The sequence below is a fragment of the Tiliqua scincoides genome, chromosome 1, assembly GCF_035046505.1.
Source record: "Tiliqua scincoides isolate rTilSci1 chromosome 1, rTilSci1.hap2, whole genome shotgun sequence".
Taxonomy (NCBI): domain Eukaryota; kingdom Metazoa; phylum Chordata; class Lepidosauria; order Squamata; family Scincidae; genus Tiliqua; species Tiliqua scincoides.
Genome location: NC_089821.1, coordinates 201,671,961 through 201,697,401, shown reverse-complemented (window position 1 = coordinate 201,697,401; position 25,441 = coordinate 201,671,961). Strand labels below are relative to the sequence as shown.

The window sequence follows — 25,441 nt, the reverse complement described above, 5'->3', positions numbered from 1 at the left end:
ACTGCAGAAAGAAAATAAAGCAGTCAAGATGAAAGCTGTCATATGGCTTTGTGTAAAAAAGTTGACGCTTACTGCTTTTCTGTTTGTTGGAGTGCTTTTCGTTCTTTTACAGTGCATAACTGAATAGTCACTCTATCTTTTTTTTTTTCCTATATGATATCCCTACCATTACTTACAAATGCAGAGAGGAGTAAACAGTATTTACAAACAGATTGGCACTTACAGAATATATTACTGATATTTCTCCTTTCCGATTTTTTCCCCACCCTGTTTTCCAGCCCAGGGCACTCCTGTTCCAGGCAGAATGGCAAAACCTGCCATCTCATTACATGATGCTACATTAACATGAAAAATAGGATTCCAGCTGGTACATTCTCTTCCAATGCTTTGCTTGTTGCTGAAAGGCAATACCTTCCACCCCAATTCATGTTCGATGCTCAGACATTGTTAGTCGAGTGAAAGCAAAGGCTGCATGTTTTCTTCCTCGTTTTTATCCAAGCGCTTTAACACTCCAGGGTCCACAACCGACTGAGATCTGAAAAAATCATGAAAAACAAATGCCTGATTTGGATCGTTTTCATATAAAGGAACACTGGGGTTTTAGTCTTTTCTTTTTTTAAATAAAGCGGGCCTGTAGCCAGAAAGTGAGCTTGGGTTCCTTAGAACTGGTCACAGTGGACCACATATTACTTTGTTGCCCGGCCCACCAATCTCTTCGAGATATTCACTTGAAACCCTTGCTGTCTTCTTTTCCTGGTACTTCCACTGATCCCTTATTTGTCCTCCTGAGTGACAACTCTGTGGTCATTACCAATGCAGTAGCAGAATTTCTTTCTGCAGTTTCTAAGCTAAAACCCCCACCCTGATTCTATACCCCCCTTGTTTTCCCCCTTCCTTCCCTTACCAGTCCCTTGTTGCGACTTTTTTTCTCGGCAACATAGCCACTGTGCTGGTCATTGTTATTGCTATTTATTTATTGTTTAATGCCAATAAAGGTTTATGGTAAAAAAAAAAAAAAAGTCAGCTTGGGGAGCACTTAGGGCAGCATAGATCACTGTGGGAAAAACAACCATATTCACAAATAGACTGTTTATAAAGACAGGATTCAATTTTTTTTTTCTCTTTAACTTCTATAGGGTAGCTGAAAAACAGACTAAACAACAATGCCCCTGAATGATTAGCTTTATCGTAACATCAGCTTCTAGACTCAGCTAGCACTCAGCATCACCTATACTCCTTGCTACCACACCTTCCACCTCTATAGGCAGCGGCATCCGTAAAAGGGCCCACTCCAATGATTGAAGAGGACGAGCTGGACCTCTCATCAGCTTTCGATATCGACCAACAGGGCCAACAGGGACACACTCCCCCTGTCCAGTCCCTGGCACAGGTCATCTAGGAAGGCAACCAAGGCTGTTTCCATCCCAAAACCTGGCCTGAAACCAGTTTGAAAGGGATTCAGATAATCCGCTTTATCCAAGACTCTCTGGAGCTGAGATGCCACCAACCTCTCGACCGCCTTACCCAGAAACAGGATGTTCGACTTTGGTTGGTAGTTGTCCAGCACTGTTGAGTCCAGAGAGGGTTTCTTCAGGAGAGGTCATACTAAGCCAGCAGTTGTACCCTGTCCATCAAAGAGGAATTAACCACCCTCCCCATTCACTCGGTTAGCCCCTCCTGGGCAGATCTAATGAGCCAAGCTGGGCAAGAGTCAAGAGTCAAGTGGATGGCCTCACATTCCCAAGGAGTCTGTCCACATCCTCAGGCTGTACAAGTTGAAAAGAATCCCACAAAACAGGACAAGCAGACACCAACGGGACATCATCAGATGCTGTTACCGTGGCATTCAAGTTGTGATGAATGTGAGTGATTTTATCTGCAAAGTGCTTTGCAAACATGTCACAGTGGCTGACCGTGTGTTCCTTCTGGTTTATTGGAGGGACCTGACAGATCAGGAGTCAGAGGTCTACTCCAGGTAAGAGAACTGTTGTTCCCTTGCCCAGGAGTAAGCTGTTCTGCCTTGATGGGCCTATTTGGCTCTGCCCTAGTGTGCTACTGACACACATCTCTTGCACCAATCTGAATAACAACCGATTTCTGACAAAATGAAAAGGAAACGTGATCATCTATTCTCAGGTTCGGTATGGAGATTTTCCTCCAGCAAAGCTCAAGTTGACAAACACAGAACAAACCTCCAAAGCTAAGGCAGTCACATTTCATTAACATTGCAGTCACTGTTGGAAACATAAGGCTGCCTTTATCACAGACGGGCTGCTTGCCGTCAGATGCAGTGTTTCATACTTGCTGTGGCTATTGTAGAATCTGACAAGTTCAGAGTTCAGTATTGGAGCTGTGATAAGGCTAGATAGGTCAGTGGGAGAGCTCATGTTTTGCATGCAGAAGGTCCTAGGTTCAGTCCCCCGCACCTCCCGTTAAAGGATCTTGTTATGGCTGATAAATATGTCTTCTTGAGTTACTCTACAGAACCATCGCCAGTCAGACCAGACAATACTAGACTCACAGCCCAATCCTATCCATTCCCTCTCCAACTGATGCCGCTGTGCCAAAATGGTGACAATTTCTATGTTAACAGTTGATGTACCTGTAATCCATTTTCAGAAATATTGCCACATCTCAAAAAGGACACAGTGGAAATGGAAAAGGTGCAAAAGAGAGCAATTAAGATGATTGCTGGGCTGGGGCACCTTCCTTATGAGGAAAGGCTATGTTTGGGCCTCTTCAGCCTAGAAAAGAGGCGCCTGAGGGGGGGACATGATTGAGACATACAAAATTATGCAGGGGATGGACAGAGTGGATAGAGAGATGCTCTTTACACTCTCACATAACACCAGAACCAGGGGAAATCCACTCAAATTGAGTGTTGGGAGGGTTAGGACAGACAAAAGAAAATATTCCTTTACTCAGCATGTGGTCGGTCTGTGGAACTCCTTGCCACAGGATTGGTGATGGCGTCTAGCCTGGATGCCTTTAAAAGGGGATTGGACAGGTTTCTGGAGGAAAAATCCATTACGGGGTACAAGCCATGATGTGTATGCGCAACCTCCTGATTTTAGAAATGGGTTATGTCAGAATGCCAGATGCAAGGGAGGGCACCAGGATGCGGTCTCTTGTTATCTGGTGTGCTCCCTGGGGCATTTGGTGGGCCGCTGTGAGATACAGGAAGCTGGACTAGATGGGCCTATGGCCTGATCCAGTGGGGCTGTTCTTATGTTCTTATGAGATGCTTATCAGGTTGCTTCTTAAAAGATCTGAAAATGGAACTCTTCAGTCTCTGATTCCAATGAACGCACATAATATGGCTGAGACCCAAATCCTAACCAACTTTCCCGCACTGACATAGTGATGCCAGTGGGGCGCGTGCCGCAGCCTGCAGTTAGATGGCAGTCATGGAGGCCTCCTCAAGGTAAGGGAATGTTTGTTCCCTTACCCTGGAACTGCATTGCCCTTACCTTGGTGCTGGACAGTTGGTTAGAACTGCACCCTGAATTACATAGGAGGTGTACCACTGCCTTAGCCCTCAATAGCAGGTGTTCAATTTCGAAGATCATCTAAGTCTTCCCAGAAGCTTTAGGGGCATAACTAGCCTACCTCTTCATGGATTTGGGAGACAGATCCTTTTCAACTTCTTTTGCAGAAGTGTTGTAGGAGTCCACACTGTATTCACTGTCATCATCATATTCATGATCCAGCAGCGTTCGTGCCCATGTGCCCATATCATAAGGTGGCAGCATTCCTCCAAATTCAGATGGCAGAATCTCAGGATGAATCAACTGGTGCAGGCTGTTGAGGTTATTTCCATGGAGAAATATCTGTGAAAAGATGAAGCAAAAATGTTAACAAACCATTATCTACAATTTTTTAAAAAAATAGCATTGTAGCAAAAAAAAAAAGTTTTTAAACCACAAAAAAATGACACAATGTAGTGGCAAAATTCTTGCCATGGAAGGTTTTCTATTTGAGCTAAAGTTTCCAGCAAATATGGAGTTTTCAGGTACAATCCTAACTAACTTTCCAGCACTGACATAGCTGTGCCAATGTGGCATGTGCTGCATCTTGCAGTGGGGAGGCAGTCAAGGGGGCCTCCTCAAGGTAAGGGCATGTTTGTTACCATGGAGCTGCATTCTGGCTAGGTCAGTGCTGGAAAATTGTTTAGGATTGCACCCTTAAGCTCACAGGAAATCTCTCTCAGTCACTATGTCAGTAGACAAGTAAAAAAGCAGCTGGTGATGAAAGGGTAATCTGCATCACCGTATCTGTTGCTAACAATACATTTATTGTATTGGAGGAACAACACCTTAGGATGCATCGCTCACAGATGATGCAATAAGTTCCATACATTTAAGGAATACCATTTTGTCAAATGACATCTCTGTCACATTACAAATCTGATTTGAAACCTACAAGGGGTATCAAGACCAGTGTTTGGTATGGCAGATGGAGACATTTGCTGTTCGGAGAATAGCCAAAAATTCCACTGGGCACACACAAGTCCATCACAGGTACAGGATAACAGCTCAATCCTACTTACCCACTCCACCGGAGCAGTGGTACCTCCATCAGCCCTAGGTATCACAAATGTGCCATAAGGCACCTGCACTACCCCACTGACACTGCATCCACTGGTGGATGTAGGTGAAGTGCTGGGTGACAGAGAGGCAGCAGCAGGGTGGAACAAAGGCAGGGGTGTTCCTGGATTGGGGGAGGGTGAAATGGAGGGTGGCTCATGCCCTGAAGGGGGGCAGGATTTGTGGAACAGGCCTCTGCTGTAGCCTATCCTTCCTCCCAAGCCTGAATGCCCTGAGACCTCCAGCCTACTCCTAATGAGCGCTGGAAAGAACAGAGGCCCCACTGCACCACCACTAGTTAGGACTGGGCTGCCCTTCTATGAATCCCAGCCAATGTTATGCTCAACCTCTGGACATGTAATTTAAGGATCATTTAAAGTTTCTAGCTCAAGAAAAATGACACACATTGGATGGACTTTTAATATTTTGAGTCCAAAATAGCACATATTGAGAAACGTTTCAAGTGCTTGTGGTAAAAACTGATGGCAAAACTGTAAATAAATCCAGTGAGACCATTTTTGAGTGTGTCTTTATATAAAAAAGAATCAACACTCATCATTTTATAAGTGTCCTGAAATCTCCCCAAGCATATTTTCCAAACTAAACAAAAATAAATAAATAAAAATCAAACATGTGCCTGAAGAACACCGCATTGTCTTTGAAGAGAAAAGAAAAATAAGGAAGAAAAGGCCTCCGGGAACACAACATCCTTAGATTTCAGAAATCTCAAACAAGCCATACGATCCCAGCAGTGCTGTTTTAAATAGTCTCCTGAGTGGGATTCAGTGTTGCATGTTATGGAAATTATACCTTCTTCCTGCAACCAATTCCAACTGTTATGACTACAGCAGTGCATGGTAATTCAGACAGATCACACAGTTTGCTTCTAGATACAGTCAATGGCTGCAAAGTAGCATGTCCCTTTATCTACCGTCAAGGGGTTTATTCTTGTAGTCGAACTTTATTCTTTTCACCTTAGCTTAGCTCTACATCACAACCTATTACAAAACTCTCCCAAGTTTCAAAGATGATATATTGCGTGGGGCCCTTGTTTGGTAAGAAGACAGAAACAACCCTCTTCTCATAATATCCATGTCTCCTCCTTTTTAACAGTACACTGTTTCTTTTGTTTCACTTGATCCAAAGAGCATACTGCCATTTTGCCTAGATTCATATTTCCTTTTAATTAATAACTGATTAAAAGAAAGTGGAAATAAGTCTCAGCGCATGTGTCAAGCAGCTTGATGCTGTACCTTCTTGGGCCATGGGCTATTCACACAACACCAACCATTTCTGCCCACCGGATTGACAAACATGGGCAATTAAACAGAGAGAGAAGCATGATGATCACTAAAGCAACTCAAACTACATAGATTTCTCTAAGTCAAAATAGAAAGCTAATGGCTTTCTCTAAGCTTTTTGCCTCTGTAGTGGATGGTAAGATATAGTAGTTCTATTTTTTTGTCTAGTGCCATTTATGTCTTCCTAACTTGAACTGGATCACTGCGATATGCACTACATGGGTCTCCATTTGCCAGTATTTGGAAAGGTCAGCTGGAACAGAATTTGATGGTCTAAACCAGGGGTGCTCACACTTTTTTGGCTCGAGAGCTACTTTGAAACCCAGCAAGGCCCGGAGATCTACCAGAGTTTTTTTTACAATGTTCGCACCATCATAACATATAACATTTATGTGTACAATGTATGTTGGTGCACCTTGAGCCCCACTGAGTATAACAGGACTTACTCCTGAGTAGACATGCCTAGGATTAGGCTGTGAGGCTGCAATCCTAGCCACACTTACCTGGGAGTAAGCCCCATTGAGTACAATGGGCCTTACTCCCGGCGTTTCCTCCCAGAGGCACCTGAAGGGGGGGGTCGGCACTCCACGATCTACTCATTTTGCCTCGCAATCTACCGGTAGATCACGATCCATCTATTGAGCACCCCTGGTCTAAACTACTGATGGGGTGGATATTAGAAGCCTATTACTTCAAGCCTGTATTGGCTACCTAAACATTTAGAAGACTCAATTCAAGGAACAGGTTAACACAACATAAACACTTCCTCTCTCATTTCCAGTTGGAAACTTTAAGACTGGTGAACAATTAAGCATATTTTCACTATGACTCTTGTAAGAAGTTCAGTGGGTTTTAAAAACAATTACAATTTCTATTATTTGAGCTGGCTTTAGCTGATTAGGAAACAGTGGTAAATGAGGGCCCAATCCCATCCAACATTATCTCCCTGATGGGCATACAGAGTGGCTATTGGTATAACCCAATATGTTATTCCTTACTTTTTAAGGTAATCAATGCACCCACAAACTTTAACTGTTTCAAAAAAAGAAAAAAAGAAAATACCCTTTTCCTTGTTTTTTCCTTTAAAAAGGGTCGTATCACTGTGTACAGGGCATGGATGTACCACGGCTGATTGACAAAATGAATTCCTCCAAAGCGAGCCGGAAAACTGTCCTAGGGAAAGGATACAGAAACAAATACCATTAGTGGATTTAATACTGATCAGATTTGTAACCTGTTGCTTTCTCCCCAAAATTATCCCATTTTATCCGCACACAAATTCTGTTTAGAAGGCCAGCTGAATGACTGGAATCTGTACAATTGGAGTCAAGCCGATGTTTGAATCCAGCTCTCCCAAGTCCATGTTCAACATTCTATTTGCTATTTCATATTAGAATACATTTCTTTGTGCATGTCAGTAATTTCTTCTATGTTTAAATGCATCAATTTGCTATTTTACCCTTAAAAAGGAAGGAAAAAAGACTTTTAAAAAACCCAATACTCCATTTTTGGGTAAGGACCTAAGGAAGGACATTCCAGTCTTCCATTCTAGAACAGCAACACCTGAGAAACCCTATTTCCTGACAATGGCCTATCTAAACAATTCTAATACAGACGGCATTTTCCCCTACAGACACTCTTCAATTATTTCCAATCTAGTCCAAAATTTGCTTTCACAAGACTCTTTCCCCTTCCCCATGCTCCAATTCACTTTCATTCATTTTAGCTGTCACAGTAGTTTGCCTTCTTCCTCTCCCTTGTGGTGATCCATTTGCTTCTTTCCTCTGTTTGAGATCACCAAAAAGTAAAAAAATGAAAAAAAGAAATAAATGTGCCTCCATTTTGCACATTAATATATACCCAGTGTTCACTACAGGCCGTAAAGTTGAAACAGCATTATGCACTCTTTAAACATGATTCTACAATATTTATGAATCCTGCTTAAACTGCACGCTCAGAGATTTTCTAGAAGAAATGTTACGAGGAAGCTACTCTACTGAGATGCTTTCTAAATTGGTTTTGGCTGTTACTCCATAGGAAGGTATTAAAGAAACGTGAAAGAATGGAAAATTCAGCTGTACAAATACCTTATGCAAATAATAATTGTTCTTCTGTATTGGTGGGAAGTCTACTCTGTATCTAATATTTCAGTTAGAATCCTCAAATGTCAGTTCCACAGTAAAACACAAATTTCTAGTCATCATAGTTACAAAGAAAATCCTGATAACATAACCTCTGTGCGAGGTTTTCTACCTACCTTCATTATGTTGTCTCTGTTTGAGATCAGTCAATGTTTCTCACTTTCACTCTTGGGCAGCCCAATCCTGAGCTGCCAAGTACCCAGGGCTACAGCGGTGCCAAAATGACTGCCATAGCATCCTATGGACACCAGGGAGCCACCAGCGGCTCCCAACGTCTCCTTAAGGTTAGAAGGGTAAGGTTAGAAGCCTTGCAATGGGGCTATTCCAGTCTGCGCTGGCTATTTAGCTGGCACAGAATAAAGCAATCCCATGGGGCTATGGATCCAGTGGAGCTGAGCTCCACTGGTCCTGCCTCTCTCCCGCCCAGCTACACATTCCCCTTGTTCTCCCCCATCCCAGAATGCCTCCACCCACACCCCCACCCACCTCTCTTGCCTAGAGTGCCAGGCGATGTCTGGCCAGCCTCCAACCAGCGTGGGCTCATGCTGGGTCATCTCCAGTACTGGGCTGGTGCTAACTGTCACAGGCGTGCCCTATGGCACGTTTGCAACAGTACGTGCCGGGAGTGGGCCGGCATGCATTGGATAAGATTGGGCACTCACAGCCCAATTCTATCCATTACCACCACCACTCTATTTACCTCGGGGCTGAGCAACGATGAATTATAATTGGAATGTACAGGCTTTTTTTCCACCCAGTTATCAGCCATCAAAGGAGCGAACCTGATTTACCATATACGCACACAGCACTCTCTTCTTTACACTTCTCTTCCTCTCTTCGCAACTATATAAGTAATTATTCCAAAGCACAACTGATTTACAAGTGACAATTCAAAGCACTTGCTGAATATCCATTACAACATATATAGTAGGAACATATACATGTTGTAAGTACTAAAGCTGTTGTACACCGAAATTCAAATATTGCACTGAATTTTAGACAGCCCTTCCTGTTGATTCTGTTATTTATCATTATAGTTGCTTAGATTTCTTTTCATCTCTGCCACGCTCTCCCTATGGGAAGATGGTGATACTGTGGAGTGCAGAAATAATGAAGGGACTGAATTTCACATTCCTTTCAACTGAACACCAAATCACGTCTGCTACAGGCCCTTAGTCATCTTTTCTAAATGAGCCTACACTTTGATTCTTCAAAGATGAAGGTTCCATTCAAGGATCTTTCACCAGCTGTAGCAACTCTCTCAGAAATGATTCTACTGTCTTTTTCATGTGCTTTCTGGCTTAGGATAAACATGGCCTTAAAGTTAAACAGTTGACTTCCCCAAGTCTTAATGAATGCAGCACCGATTCCCTTTTAGGAGCTGCGTGGCCTCATGTGAGACTTTTATGTATATATTGTCCAAATGTGGGGCACTACTAATTTAAATGGGAAATCTTCCAAGTTTCTTGGGGCTTTCTCGGCATTTCATGTTTAGCAAAACCAAAGAACCATTCATTTGCAACTTCTATGATTTTCTTGAGACAACTAACGTTAAAAAAAAAAAAGTGATTGAATTAGAACACCTGAATATAGGCTGCAGGCTCAGCACAACAGACAAGACTGCCTGATGGGAGTAAAGAACAGCAGCATCAGCAATAGTTCAGCAGTAAAACCAAGCTGGTTAATTGGACAGAACCTGAAATCTATGTGCCTTTTGTTCTTGTAGTCATTTAATGACAAACTTTACTGGGTTTTCTTCTTTCTCTGAGTGCTAAACATTGTAACAACAAAAAGCCCTTTTTCCACCATGCCTGTGCCTCTCTTATTTTCATAATGAGAAGGGTTCAGGGAGTCCATGCTCGAAGAACCATGAGACAGACATGTTTTCCATTTTCTTCCTTGGGAGTTAGGCACCTGTGCATGGGCATCCCAAGAAATAAACAGAGAATGAGAAACATTCTTTGAATTACATGCACTTTTAATGTGTACTTACTAATCCACAAGCTATAAAGTTTTGTATCAGGCTCTGTTGGGGGGCAGTTCACCCAGGGACCTTTGCTGCCTTTGAGAACATTGTTCTTTCTTAACTGCTGGTTGCTCAATCAGGGAGTGAGCCAATGCAGCTCAAAAGTGGTGCTATACTACTTTGGAAAAGTATTTTAAATTGCAGTTGCACATGCAATTGAACCATACATTTAGCTCTCTCACATTCAAGCAAACATTCAAGCACACTGACAATCAGCAACACTCGGCATATGATGAAGTCATGCAGGGGTGGCATGACCCGGAATGCCACCCAATGCCATCTCGGGTCTGCTGCCTCTGTGCTACAAAATAAAGCCCCTGAGCCCTCACCATGCTCCTTGCAAGCAGTTGTCAAACCTGGAAGTGCGGGACTTCCAGTTTTATTGCTGTCTCTGTATAGGAAGCCAGAGGTCCTGCATGTCTAGGTTTGACAAAGGTGTGCAAGAAGGGGAATGATCTGTTTCTCACTCAGGCAAGCAAGAAACAGATAATTGTGGCTTGCTTCGGCAGTAGGTTGGAGGGAGATGATGGCAGCAGCAGCAGACTTAGGTTGACAAGTGCCCCAAATCCACGATGGCCTTGTTTCCTTCACAATCTGCTGATGATGCAGCAAACATCAGCTGGCCACCAGGTGGCATGGTTTGTTTCACCGCATCCTTGCAACTCAACTCATCTTTGTCTTACCATTGCCCACACTGGGGTGCAGAGTGGTACAATTATTGGTCGATCAGTCAAAGGTCTCTGCCAATTCAATTTTGAATTATGCTGCAAATTCCTATATCAGTATCATCCAAACTGAAACCACCCAAAAATAAATTATATATATTTTTAGAAATGTATCAAATGTTACTATACTTTCACATGTATACTGAAAAATTACATGGTTGACAAACATTAACATTTTTGCACTCTCAGACATTCTAAAACTCATAATATAAAGTTGGTCATATTGTATAAAGATCTGTGTTTATTATCCTATCAGCATAAAGCTGACTAGCTGCTGACACTGCAGAATAGCATAGCCTACAATTGACTTCAGGTCTGTAAAAACCAACAGCTTAATGGTAATCTAGGAATCCAGAATGTAAGAATTTGGTTGGAAAGACCGGATCAATTACCATTCCAAGGTTGCCTCAGGTGAACAGATGTTGTTACATTTGTTATTAGCTATGGAGCATAAAACTGGTGTTACACATTTCATTCCCTATGAAGCATAAGGCTGAGTAACTTAGAAAGTTGACTTGCGTGATTTTGTAATATGCTCCATAAGAAAAAAGGCTAATTTTTTCTTCACCTTTATACTCCAAGATGAAGTTAGATCAGAAATGAAGAAAAAAGTCTCTGTTTCATGTCGTCAGTACTTGTTATCCGTTAGGGTTAGGTTCCTGGAAAATCTAGTGCAGGGGTGCTCAATAGGTGGATCGCGATCTACCGGTAGATCGTGAGGCAAAATGAGTAGATCGCGGAGTGCCGACCCCCCCTTCAGGTGCCTCTGGAAGGAAACGCCGGGAGTAAGGCCCATTGTACTCAATGGGGCTTACTCCCAGGTAAGTGTGGCTAGGATTGCAGCCTCACAGCCTAATCCTAGGCATGTCTACTCAGAAGTAAGTCCTGTTATACTCAGTGGGGCTCAAGGTACACCAACATACATTGTACACATAAATGTTATATGTTATGATGGCGCGAACATTGTAAAAAAAACTCTGGTAGATCTCCGGGCCTTGCTGGGTTTCAAAGTAGCTCTCGAGCCAAAAAAGTGTGAGCACCCCTGATCTATTGGATACCGAATTAGCCAATACTGAATCATTTGAGCCTATGAGGAAAATGGGATTAGGTTCTAGGGGACTCTCTTCACAATACACTCTATGAACTTTATGAATCTGAATCTTAACTTGGTTTATGGAACTGGGTGATAGCGAGGACTCATCATCTTCTCCAACATGTGGTGCTTCCTTCTCCATGCTGGATATTCCTTGATGCCTTTAAGGGTGTGGCGATGGCAATTTCTCTATGCTGGCTATCTCTCAACTTGTTGAAGGTTGCCGGTCCAACAACAAGGCCTCAGAGTTCAGTAGTGGGGAGGGGGTTGCTTCACCTGTCCTCCTCCTTCACCTGTCTCTTGGCTCCTTCCCTTGGCTTGCCCCAGCCCCAGAGCAGCCTTTCAGAGACCTCTGCCTTCTCTACCTTGCCTCATTGGTAGGGTTGTGAAAATTCAGCTGGAGTCCCCAGGATGGTGCCCAAGATGGTAGGGCAGTCTGGAAGCGGAAAAAAATGTTTCCAACAATTCTCCATGGACCAATACTGATGTCCATTTGATGCAGAAAGTTGACCTACTCCAGACTTACTACTTTCAAAAAAATGAGTATAATTAGCTGGATGTGATTACTGCAACTCTCTCCCTTGTTGCTGTATATATACTGTACTATATACTGTATAGACATCTCTTCCTCTCCCCCTGCATGGTACTGCCTTCTGCTCACGAGGAGGCCACTGTCTCTCAACCTTTCTTACCCCACCTGTCTGCTTGTAGCTGCACTGAGCCCCACCATCACCCAAGGGGACCAGCGCAGTATTCATGGGTAATGAGAACAGAGTAGCAAATAACGGGAGATAGGTGGCAATCCTCAAAGATAAGCAAATTCACACATAGTGAATTCGCATATAAATCTGGTCATAATGTATCCTGTCAGAATGAGAGAACCCTCTCTCTGCCTTTAAATCAGACAGCATTGAGGACCTCTAGACCTTGAGCATATCCTTCAAGCTTTTCAATTATAAGGAGACTCATAGAAATCGTTTGGGAGTGAAGACAACAGATGGTGAACAAGTTTCACCAGATGCAAGATGCGTTAGATGCAAGAAGCACAGAAAGGTAGGGGCAGGATACCTCTCTAAGCTGGCCACCCTAGGAATCTCTTCAGAGCAAGTTATGAGCAAGCCTTCTCAGGAGTCCACCAAATCCATTTTTGCTGGGTTGCAAACAGGCAATTGATGGCACAAAGCCAGACTGACACTTGGCAGAAAGTGAATGAGGTAATGGAGAAAGTTCACATGCTTCAGGAAAGAAGAGTAAAGAAGGGAAGAAGCCCAATCCTAACCTCCGCCCCCCCCCATTCAGCCACACTAAAAGGGCTTGTGCTGCATCTCATCTGGGTAAGGGAACATTTGCTACCTTACCCAGGGGTATACTTCTGAGGCATGCATAGGCCTACTCAGATTTCTGCTAGCAAAATTGCTGGTGCAAATCTGCATGGGTCAGGTGTTTGGGTCTGGGGTGAAAGCTTGGATGTGGCTTAGATTTTGCCACTGCCACAGAATCCACCAAACTACTTAGACCTGGACCAGAGATTTAGTTGGTGCAAGTCAGTGGACCTAGGAAGGCAGATTGAGGCCAAGAAGATAGGAAACTGACAGCACTGTTGCTGTTGCCAGCACAGCTCCCTTCTGGGCCATGATCTGCCCCTCCCAGTCTCTGCCCTGTTTCTCTCCCTCCCACCCATTCCATCTACCCCCTCCCTCCCACGCCCCATGCTTGACTTGCCAGCACTGGGGATTGTTTTCAGCCCAACTGCGCAAGGCCACAGCTGCTCACCACTTGTAGCAGCAATTCAGCTGTGCAACATAGCATGTCACCTTTTGCCACAGCTGTAAAGGACCTTATGCTGCCAGAACACTAGTTTCAGCAGCTCAAGGCCCCCATAAGACTGGGTGTTGGATATGATAGCTGTCATGCTGGTGTGCAACTTTGGCTGCAATCTGATTACATTGGAGTAAGTCCTATTAACCTCAACGAGCCTTGCTTTTGTGTAGACATGCACAGGATTGCACTTAAACATTTTTCTTTACAGCCCAGTCCTATTCTCTAGCCCTCTGCCAATGCAATGACATCCAGTGAGATCCACCAGAGTGTACAGGAAGGATCCAGCTTTCCTACCAATGGAAGTGCACACTTGCGCATGCTGTCAGAGTGCCTTTTACAATGTCATCAAGGCAGCAGGTGCTAGCAGAACACTTATTCCACCAGTGGGTTAGCCTGATAGAATTGGGATGCCCCTTACTGAAGGAATGATGGAAGCTCAAAATATTGACAAAATGGAAAGGAAGAGAGGCAGGAAGGTAGGAATTGTATCCAGTTGGTGAGATAAGTAAGGAGTGTTTTTTTTTATTTCTGGAGTACGATTTAGTTCCCTGCACATGCCTGATCTTGGAAGCTAAGCAGGGTCAGGCCTGGTTACTACTTGGATGGGAGACTGCCTGGGAATACTGGGTGCTTTCGAGACTGAAGGTTGCCAACCACCATTTTTCAGATATTGCTTTTTCTCACAGTGAAAGAAAATCAGATCATGATGGAATATGACACCTAACAATCTTCAAAACATGAGTTTTGCATTTGACAACAATTTCTGGAAATGTCAAATACATGAAGGAATCTTTTACCCCATATGCTGGAATATTCATATTCACATGTATGTATATCTATTCAGTGTGTATGTGTGTATATCTATTCTATATGTGTGTATATCTATTCAGTATCATCTCTCTACATTGTAACAGAGATGCAAAATAAGGTTTAATTACAGATGTCTACATTACTACGTCAATACTTACATACAGTACAATACTATGTCCAACTTTTCAGCACCGAAATGCAGCTCCATGGTAATGGAACAAACATTACCTCATCTTGAGGAGACCTCTGTGACTGCCCACCACTGTCACAGGATGCAGTGCACACCCTGTTGGCCCAGCTGCATCAGGGCTGGAACGTTGGATAGAATTGGGCCCCCAAGAAGGCAAGGATAAAGGCAGTGAAGGTATTGGGCAACCCAATCCTGAGCTGCCCAGCATGCGGGGCTGCAGTGGCGCCAAAATGGCTGTTGCAGCAGCCAGTGTGCCCCCAGCAGCCACTGCTGCCTCCTCAGGAGAAGGAGACACCCCCTTCCCCCAGGTAAGACAAGTAGCCCTGCAATGGGGCTACTCAATTCTACAGCGATCCAAGGGTCGGCGTAGAAGTAAGAGCCTCCATGTTGGGCAGGCAGCCCGATATGGAGACTCAGGATCCTTCACTCCACCGGTCCTGTCTTCCTCCCACCCCGCTACCTTCCCCTGGCACACCTCTTCCCTGCCCCCTCTCCACGTCCCCCCGCCCCCCCATGCCACCACCTACCTGTCCACTGCCTGGCGGTCCACGCAACTGTCGAGTGGCAGAGCTCCGGTGCGCCACTGGCGCTAGCCCAGTGCTGAACGAGCGCTCCACCAGGCGGAGGCTTCTTACAGCATGTTTGCGACAGTGCGTGCCAGCGGTGAGCCAGTGCACACTTCGTAGGATTGGGCCCTAAGTAATCAATGAATGTGAACGGTTTCATTCTACCACAAGCAGGAATGAGAAGCAGGAAGATAAAATATCATACCTTGTAGACTGACATTTAACAGATTATTCAATATTTGTCAACCTATAAATGCCACATTATCCCCTTGACTACAGTATCGATCATCACTTTTCAGACTTGGAGAGAAATTTGCCCATTTTTATACTGTTTCCTTATAACCCTTCAGTTATAGTCTCCACACATCATGCAACAAGGCTTACTGAGAATCTGTCAAATTACCATGAACATGACACAGTATATGACGAGACTGCTGAAACAGTAAGTTGACATGCTTATTTAAAACATTTATATCTACCATTTTTTAACAAGAATATTCTTGTAGAGGTTTACCTAGCAAAAGGAATGAGAAGCTGCTTTCTTAATCCAAAGGGGATAAAAACCACAAAAGAAACTCGATGAAAACCGGAGTAAACAGTCACTGGAAGGGATACTATACTGAGATAAATAGGGACAATTGCTCTCCCACAACTCAGTATAGGAGCTGACACCATATCTTTGCCCAGTTGGCAGAGTAACAGCTTAAGGGCCCAATCCTATCCAACTTTCCAGCACTGATGCAGCCATCAGGGTATGTGCTGCAACCTATGGTGGAGGGACAGTCACGGGGTCCTTCTCAAGGTAAGGGAATGTTTGTTCCTTTAACTTGGGGCTTCATTGTAGCTGCATCAGCATTGGAAAGTTGGATAGGACTGGGCCCTTAGTCTGAAAACTTTGATCTCCCCACCAGGGTACCTGCAATTGTGCTTTAATTGTTCTTCTCTACTATCTGTTTTTACTGTTTTTGTAAGAACAATTCTATGTTTACGAAATTATAAACTGTCTTGAATGCCAAGTCTCTCAGAAAGGCAACATGGTCATTTTTTAAAAAATTAAGCAATAAAATTAAAGCTGGATCAGGGCCCAAGTATGTGACAGGAACCAAGAATGCCACTCAAGTGCCCCCTGAAGGATTCTGCTAGCACAGCCTCCTTTTAAAGAAATGGCGCACCATCAGCAGTTCTTGAAGATGAGGCAGTAATCCCCAAATGAGTTTTGTCATCTTTTCACCGAGCAGTCAAGAGCCATCCTTTTAGAAAAGAAGCATGTTCGCACCAGCTGCAGGCAGTCTCCATCAGCGAGGCAGAGGCTGTATGACAAGCTGAAACACAATCAAAACTGCTCTGCCTCAATGCAAATAAATGCTGCTTATGCCAATCTGTCATTGACAGAGGATGCAGGTGCTGAGACAGCCTGGAGATTATGTCACAAAAAGTCATTCTTGCACCTCCAGATAGACACCCAGACAAAAGGAGTGAGCCATCAGACACTTCAAGTGAGTCAATAAAAGGCACAAAGTCACAGCAGGGGAAAAATGCAGAGCAACGGCCAAGCTGGAAGTCTCAACCTAAGGCAAATCCTAGCCCCCTTCCCATATCCAATCGTGCAACACAGGTCCATGCAGACCTGTGCCTCTAGCGCAGGTCCAAATAGATCCCCCCACACCATGGAGGCTTACCCCCAGGTAAGGGAATAAATGTTCTCTTACCCAGCTCTACAACAGTCGCCTCTGCAAGATGCAGTGATAGCCATTCAGCCATTGATACACTGGAGGGGTGGGGGGTGGACAAAGGACTGGACTGTTTGTCCATTCAATACTTACGTTTAGTATGTCATTAACTGACAGATTTAACATCAGAAGTAAGACTTCTGACATAAATGTTGTCAACTGTGGAGGTGGGAGGGAGAACTGGTGTGTGAGGGCAGGGTTAAACACTTCCCCCCTGCACTAATGGGTGCTTGAAGCAGCTATTTGCAGCAAAAAAAAATCCCCAAAAAAACCCCACTGGGGGAAATTTTCAGTGGGACACAGCCTGGGGGAAAGTGATAACCGTCTCTTCCACTGATCACAGCCTCAAGCTGGATCGTTTCCCAGTGGCTGCCTTTTTACATCAAAGGGATACTTCTAGCCGACTTCAGACATAAGCCTATCAATTAATGATAGCCTTAACATAACAAACATTAAGGTTTGATCCTTAACGTTAGCTATTTGATACAAGGCAATTGCTGGATTTAATATGATTGCAAAATAATACCCAAATCTAATCTTACAGAATCAGTGCTGTTAAAGTTTCTTATAGCCCAATCCTATCCATGGCTTGTGCCAGTGGAACGTACCTTTGACTGGCATAGGCTGCCGCAGAAGCACCATAAAGCACTTTGCAGCAGTGCAGGTAGCAAAAAGGCTGGAGGCACAGACAAAAAGGCAGGAGAGGCCCATGCACGCTGGTGGAGCAACAAAGGGCCATTGGAGCAGGTAAGCCTAGTGCAGGGGGTTGAACAGGGCAGAGAGAGGGTGAGGAGGGAGGGTGGAATGGGGATGAGATGGGGACTGGTGGGTGTATTGGCCCAGGACAGGAGGTGAGTTGCAAGTGGCACACACCAAATCTTAACCCCCTTCCTTGGCCCGATCCACCTGCATGGTGCAACTCCAGCGATATTGACCCATAGTAACTGCAAGGGCTTTCTCTGTGCAAAGGGACAAATGTCACCCCGAGGAGGAGGATGCCAGTGAAAGGTTACTTCCCCAGCAGGTGCAGCAAGGCAACCAGGGAATGTAAATCTGAATCACTGGCAGCCGTGCAAGCTGACTGGCAGGGAAAATTCTACCCACTGGTGTGAGGTGAATGGCTGTGAGGGAGGCTCATGGGAGGAAGGGAGGCTGTGAAGGAGGCTCATTTTCTAAAGAGCACAAAGTCACTTTTTTCTAATTTGAATAAAGGCACTACAGCAATACCTTGCACTTTCATCTGGTTAGGGACTAGAGCATGGATGAAAGTCAAAAATGGCTGAATGCCAAAGCACAGCCTGATTGAGCTTGCAAATTTATTTGGGCTGGTGAAAAACATAAATAACTAACTACACAACACATGTGAATGTATTTGAATCCCAAATAAACAGCAAATGAAATGAAAATAAAACAGAATAACATTTGCTGTTATGGACGGTTGGATGAAATTGGATGAAATTTTGTCCAATTTGTGGAAGGTTGTATGAAATCAGACAAAAGAGGAAAGGACATGGACAAAATTTGAAATGTGGTTATAATTGAAAATGGTTGAAAGACCAAAGTGATGAAAGTCAAGTGGATGAAAGTCAAGGTATTGCTGTATATAGGCTACAGGAGGCACAGGAGAAAAGGCCATAAAATTGTGTTTTATATTGGTTCATGAAATTACTCCATGACCTTTATTGGTGCATTAAGGGTTTTAACTGAACTGTCCTTGTCAAAGCATGGGGATCTTTCCACTGTAGCAGTCTGGCACAAAAGAAAAAAAACAGAGTTTTAAAATGCCTTGACACTGGTATCCAGGCTAATAAATGTTGTTGTCTGTCAAATGGATTGCCTACGTTTAACAGGCCTCACATTCTGATCTTGCTCCTTCAGGCTCCCTAGCACATACAGGCACATTTCAAAAGGTGTAAATTACCGTAGATACTCACGTATAATATTCGCTGATGTCCGGGTCTATCAGAGGGTAGAGCCTTTCAACTCTGAACAGTTTCATTTCTCTGCTAAGCTCAGGTAGGCACCAGAGTATCTGAAGGATGCTGAAAAGTTTCTGTTCTTGCTCAAGCAGGCTCATTTGTTTCTATAGTAACTTTCCTGAGAAATTCCAGACAACCTTAACCTTTCATTCTCCTCCATTCCCTTTTGCTGCTGCAACCTGGTTCCCTTTTGCAAAGGCTTTCCATTTGAAGCAACGTCACAGGCTACAATTCAGTGCACCATTACTTAAGCATAACTCCCATGGAAAGCAGTGGGTCTACTTCTGAGTAAAAAGGGTTGCAAATATATGCGGCTGCATCTCTCTGCTGTGAATTGAATTGCACACTCTCAGTTATGTGTTATGGGTTGTATGTTGTATGTAGAGCTTCTGGCTTAACACACCAGACACCTTAAAGGTGGATTTGATTCCTGGTTCTCCTGCAGTGGTTCCCAACCTTTTTCACTTTCATATCCCTTGGCAGCCCATTTCCATAAATTGTACCTTTCATATTAGCAAAATGCTTGTAATTAATAATACAAGCCCTCATCTCCTCTCTATGAAAGCCCAGATTTCATGTATTTATCAGTTTCTCTTTTTATCTGTTTGAAGAACAGAAGACTCTGCCTTTGCACGATTTTGCACCAGAAGTGTGCTGCGAAATTCTGGGTGATTTATCACTTTCCATATTGTTTCAGTTTTTTTACTGTGCTGGTCTTCAATGACTGGTTCGTACATGAATTGATGACCAAAAACTAGCTTTTGGTAGGGCTTTCACAGCCAACTGGCTACCTCCCTTCCTGCCTTGCTGGTACTTGCAAGGCATTCCTGCCTTGCAAGGCATTCTGGAGCACGACCTGCCTTTTTCTGCCATTATTTCATTATTTTTCAAATACCCCTAAAGGTCCTGTTGAGTGTCCCTGGGAGTGCATGAATACCAGGTTGGGAACCACTGTTTTACTAGTATGTAGTTTACAATGCACTTACTCTGATAGTGTTTACAAAAAGGTGGTGAAGACCAAAATTTAAAAAAGAATAAAAATGTGTCTTATTATCTTTTACTATGTTTTTAATAAATTAGAGACTTTACAGTTCTTGGGTAACAATTACTGGTAGGTTATTTTTCAGGATCTGGCCTCAGGTAAAATCAGACAAAACTATAGTCAGACACACCCCTAAGTTTAACCCCCGACTTATCTGAGGGTCATAGAAAATTCCATGATTGTTGGCTCAAAATCTTCCCTTGGCTTATCTGTGGGGTTGACTCATGGGCGAGTGCCTGCGGTGGCTTTATTTGATGCAAAATCAGAACCATGCAATGTGTTTCCCTTTGAAAAGCTTCTGCAAATGCAATGCAGCCATCACTATTAAGAGATGTAGTAAATCCATAGCTGTTAGAAAATGCCTTTTAGAGAAAGCAGTTATAAAAAAAAAATCACCATTGGCAGAGCAAAAAATGAAATCGTACTAACATCATTTATCATTAGTCATATTCAGTAGTTTGCACAAGCCATTCCACAAGAGAATGTCAGGTGAGTTGGTTGTCCCTGGGGAAAAAAAAAACTGAATATATTTTAACCGAAGAGTCTTTGTCAGGTTTTCATAACATTAAGACAGACAGACAGACACATAGAGAGACAGAGATTGCCATTATAATACAACTTTCTTGGCTTGGGTTTGTGATCACCCACAGGAAAAAAGAATGTAGCTATATTGTCACACAAAACCAATAGAGCCTTGGCAAAAGGGCAGTTATTATACCAGTGATCCAGACAGGTTACTGTCAGTATATAAATTAGGTAGCATATATGTCAACAACAAAGCTTATAATATGCATTTGTATATTGAAACAGTAGATTGTGATTGCAAGACATAATGTTGTATATCTGATGGGGAACACATCACATAATTCTTCTGTTATACTTGCATAAAGGTTTTCCTCTGTGCTTCACTCCCACACAAAGCAATAAACATTACTGAGCACCTTATCATCAAAATGTGAGTGGAAGCAAATAAAAATATATCACTGAAGCAAGAAGGGGGATTTGTGTCTTTTATAACCATTTCTAAGTGGATGAATAAGTATTTGGATCTTTGAGAGGGAATTTGGATCTTTGGAGGGAAAATACTTAGAAATGTCACCATTTTCAAGCAGGAAATTTTCCATTCTATGTCTATTTCCTAACTTCTCTGAACTGGATCCTACGATGTCTTTCATTGAGAAAAATCAACTTCCTCCGAAGGAAGAAGCTTTAGGATTCAACCCACAGTTGTTATTACGTGTATCTTTTACAACCTTTTCGTAAGACAATTCTCAGACCAACACAACATAACCCGTTCAGCCTATGAGCCATCTTTGTTGCTCATAGACATCTGGCAACTTCCCACTTTCACAGGATGGTTGCCAACAGACTGGGAACAAATGGCCTGCCAGTTGATCACGCAATGTTGGTCCTTAAAAATCTTTGGGAAGGAGCTCGTCCCGACTCAGCCAAGCCCCTGTCCTAGATTCGTTTCTAGATGAGAGCCTGAATATTCCAGTCAAATCCTGAGGCCCAGGCCAAACAGAAATCCTTAAAAAAAGAAAAAAGAAAAAAAAAGAAGGCCTAGAATAACAAGCAGAATATTGCTGCCCTTTATGTTTTCAACGAAAATCAAACCTTTAATATTTATCACTCATTTCCTTCAGATTCTACTTTCTTGTTCTATAAATCAGTGTTCCTGAAAGGTGAATACGACCTTTCAGGCACAAAATAAGTAGATGACTGAAAAAAACATACAGATATGCTTTCTTTCTGCAACTATAAAACTTCTGAGCTGCAGAAGTTAGAAAGTTATATCAATTATTCCCCTACAGTTTTTCCTCCTACCTAAAACCCTTGCATTTAGGTCATATCTTTTGCTAATGGCTAGATTAGAAGGCGGTAAATTATTGTTGGGAAGATACGACAGAGCCAAATTATAACCCACAGAAGGCACTGCTATGCCAGTGCTGGAAAGCACTGACATAAGGGGTTAGGATTGCGCCCTATGGCACTATGTTCCCAATTGGACTAGCAGTGCAACTTTGTGACAAGAGGAAGAATCCTGCCATTGCCTTGCAGTGCTCTGCTATAATAGCAGGCAAGTAACTCCTGCTAACTGGGTAAGAGGCACATTTTAAGTGGGTGTTCTTTTATTTAGCAGGGGGAGAGTAACTGGCCCTCCTCACCCCAGCACTGCCTTTTCTAGTGGCTGTCTGCTAGTGTTCTTTTGCATCTTTTTAGACTGTGAGCCCTTTTGGGACAGGAAGCCATTAGTTTGATTTTCTCTGTAAACCGCTTTGTGAACTTTCCGTTTAAAAGCGGTATATAAATACTGTTAACAACAACAACAACAACAACAACAACAACAACAACAATAATAATAATAATAATAAGAAGAAGAAGAAGAAGAAGTACTCCTGGTTGCTTTGCTAGTTGCTGCATTCTCCTCTGGCATTATTAGGAGAGCTTCATTATCTGCTCTAACTATACAGTAATGAAAGCTAGGATCACCCCTGTTGCCTAGCAACAGGATGCACATCTTTCCCTGTTGCTGGAGTGAAATCTGAACCTGTTCACAGCTTGTCCTCTGAAGTAAGTTCTTTTGCAGCTCATGAAAAGCGTCACAAAGCAGGGGACGGTTTGGCCTATCAACTGAGTGATCTCTAAGACAGCAACATTTTGAGAACTATTACTGTGCCCTGAAGAAGTAACAGTACAACCTATGCATGTCTACTCAAAAGTAAGTATATTCATTGGGGTTTGCTCCCAGGAAAGACTGTATAGGATTGCAGGCTAAAAAAAAAAAAAAAGTCTTGAATTGACCCTAACTACCTACCTAGCAAAGAAGACCTTATGTGCCTCACAATGATCCACCACAGCACAACTGAACCAAGAGACTGCCAAGGCAACAGGGACAAATACGCTTTGCCCCCTCATGGAAACTCTATCACTTTTTCTTCTTCCATGAACATTGCTCCCCTGCCTCAAATAATTACCAAACATTCAGATAATTCTGGTTTTCTAGGAACATCAAACCCAGGCCTCCTGTTTGGTTCAGCTCTAAGATATTCTGTATGTGTGAATAGGTATATGTTGTACAGACAGACTGTTGAACTTCTGAAGAGATCAGGTTAAAGGGTTAGATACTTTTAAGGACAAAATGAACTGGCAAGGGAAGAAGAGAAGTCCCCAGTGGTTTCCTGTGGTGCTGAAGATACAATATAAGATGATAGAAACTGTTCTTGCCACTACTCCATTCCCACTTTTATTCTTTTTTTCTTTAGCAAAAGAAGAACTCATCAGCTACAGCTGTACAGGATGAGAGACACTAGGAAGGGAAGTTCTGTGGAATAGGTTCACCCCAGCGCCATGAGGCTGATGGGCAGCACAATCCTATCCTTGTCGGCGTCCAGAGGAGCAGCGATGCCAAAATTCCATGGGCTCCAGGAAGCCAACAGAGATCTCCTCAGGGGAAGGGGACTTTCGTCCTCTTTCCCTGAGGACAGCCCATGGCCCTGCAATGGGGGATCTCACATCTGTGCCAGCTATTTTGCTGGTGCAGACTCGAGAACCTCCATGTCAGGCTTTTCAGCTCAACACAGAGGATAGGATATGGCAGAGGAAGCCTCCACCAGTCCCACCCCTTTCCTGGTTCAGTTCCTCCTCCTGACCTGCACTCCCCCACCTCCAAATGCCTCCCCTCTGCTCTGGAAGACTGCACTGCTGCCCAGCACTGCACTGTTCCTTCAGGCAGCTGTGCAGCGTCCTCCACCAGACCAGCACTGACTGGCATTGGTTGGCACAAGCACTCCCTATTCTGAGGGTGCCATAAATGTGCTTTATAGCACTTTTACAATACCCAGTGCCAGCGCTAGTGCTCAGTCAGCGCTGGACTCTTTTAGGATTGGGCCTGAGTCAGCTGCCTCAGATAGCAGATGACATGGCACATCCACCTCTATTCACTCTCCTCCTCTTTCTTCTCCCACAGCTTAATCCTATAGCACACAGGGCTGCAGTTGTGCTGAAATGGTTACTGCTGCATCCTGCTGGGCTGGGAAGCAGTTATGGGGCTACTCAGGGTAAGGGAGCTTATACTCCCTTGCCACGTTTAAGCCCCAGGTGGCCCCGATAGGTCTCCTTGGACCTGTGCCTCCTACTGAGCAGGTGCAGATTTGACAAGACTCCCAGGCTGGTCAGGTCTCCCAGGCTGGGAGGGGGGTTACGCTATGGCAGCAGGGCCTGCCTCCATCTCCACCCCCTTCCCACCCTGCTGGTCATCACACCGTAAAATTCCTACTATAATTTAGAATATTTATATAACACTTTGAGAAGAACGTTCTCAAAGAAGTTTTGCTATATCAATTTGGGGGTGGGGCACTGGATGATTAATCTTCATTATCATTGTCAATCATCATCTCCTAATAGATTGAGTCTGCACTCCTATGAACACTTACCTGGGGTAAGCCCCATTGACTATAATGGGACATGCATAGGATTGGGCTCTGAGACTTACACACCTAAAGACCGCACCTGTCTCTCACATATTATTGCAATCTCTGCTAGTGGCAAGAAAAATTTCTGTGTAGTGCCCTCTATGCAACAGATCTGAAGTGTGAAGGTGGTGGATAGGCTTATAAGGATGCAAGTGTTCATCTGTGGAACTCTATTTCTCCACATGTTGAACAAAATCTAAGCCTCTGTATGTGCTGGGAGAAATTTAACCCATTTTTGCCTGGCCCACAGGTGCACATATTTGGTCTCTGTTACATATATACAACATTGGCAGAAATGGCTTGATCTAATCAATCTTTTAATCGCATCAATCATTCAGTGGACAGAAAAGAGCAGGCTGCAGGTTGCAAACTGATAAACAATAAGCAAGAAGGAAGTGATGGCCAACACAGCATCCATAACCATTTGCCTCTCACTTCAAGTACCTAGGATCTGAGATCATTCTCTTGGAGAACAATTCAATGCAAGTGGGCATGTGAGGTGATCAAGTCTCATCATGGTAACTGTCAACAAACAGGGAATCTGCTTGGAATCCAAGCAAATACAAAAGCAAAATTGGTTACAAACCATATTTTCCCATTCATTTGTCATCATTTTCACTGAAACTTAATGTTACTAAGACCAGAACTGTTTATTAGCCTGAGATGGATTACAGATTTTAAGGTCATGAATGTGACTCTTCGTGCAATTAGAGAAGAACATCCAATCATAATTAATTGTTCGTGGACAAGAGAGATGATTGCCTTCCTTTCCATTTAATAGGCTTGAAAGGAAGGAAAAGAGAGTTCATAGATAATATGCACTTGGTGATAGGTTGTCAGTTGTAAAAAGACAAAGATCCAGCAATCCTTCCCCAAAGTATAGCACTTAATATGTCAAAATCCAGCCAGTACGAGCAAACAAAGGCAATCTTAGACTGACATGAACGTAAAGAATA

General features: G+C 43.4%; 1 protein-coding gene across 1 annotated transcript in view; it reads right to left on the bottom strand.

The window, feature by feature from the left end:
• Positions 1–447: 447 nt before the first annotated feature.
• Positions 448–25,441, bottom strand: part of CLVS2 (clavesin 2) — a 50,636-nt gene continuing 25,642 nt past the window's right edge. The window contains exons 3-5 of the mRNA XM_066611157.1: positions 6,950–7,060; positions 3,610–3,830; positions 448–535 (exon numbers count right to left, since the gene is read on the bottom strand). Coding sequence (XP_066467254.1) covers positions 448–535; positions 3,610–3,830; positions 6,950–7,060 — 420 coding nt within the window. The remainder of the gene's footprint in view (positions 536–3,609; positions 3,831–6,949; positions 7,061–25,441) is intronic.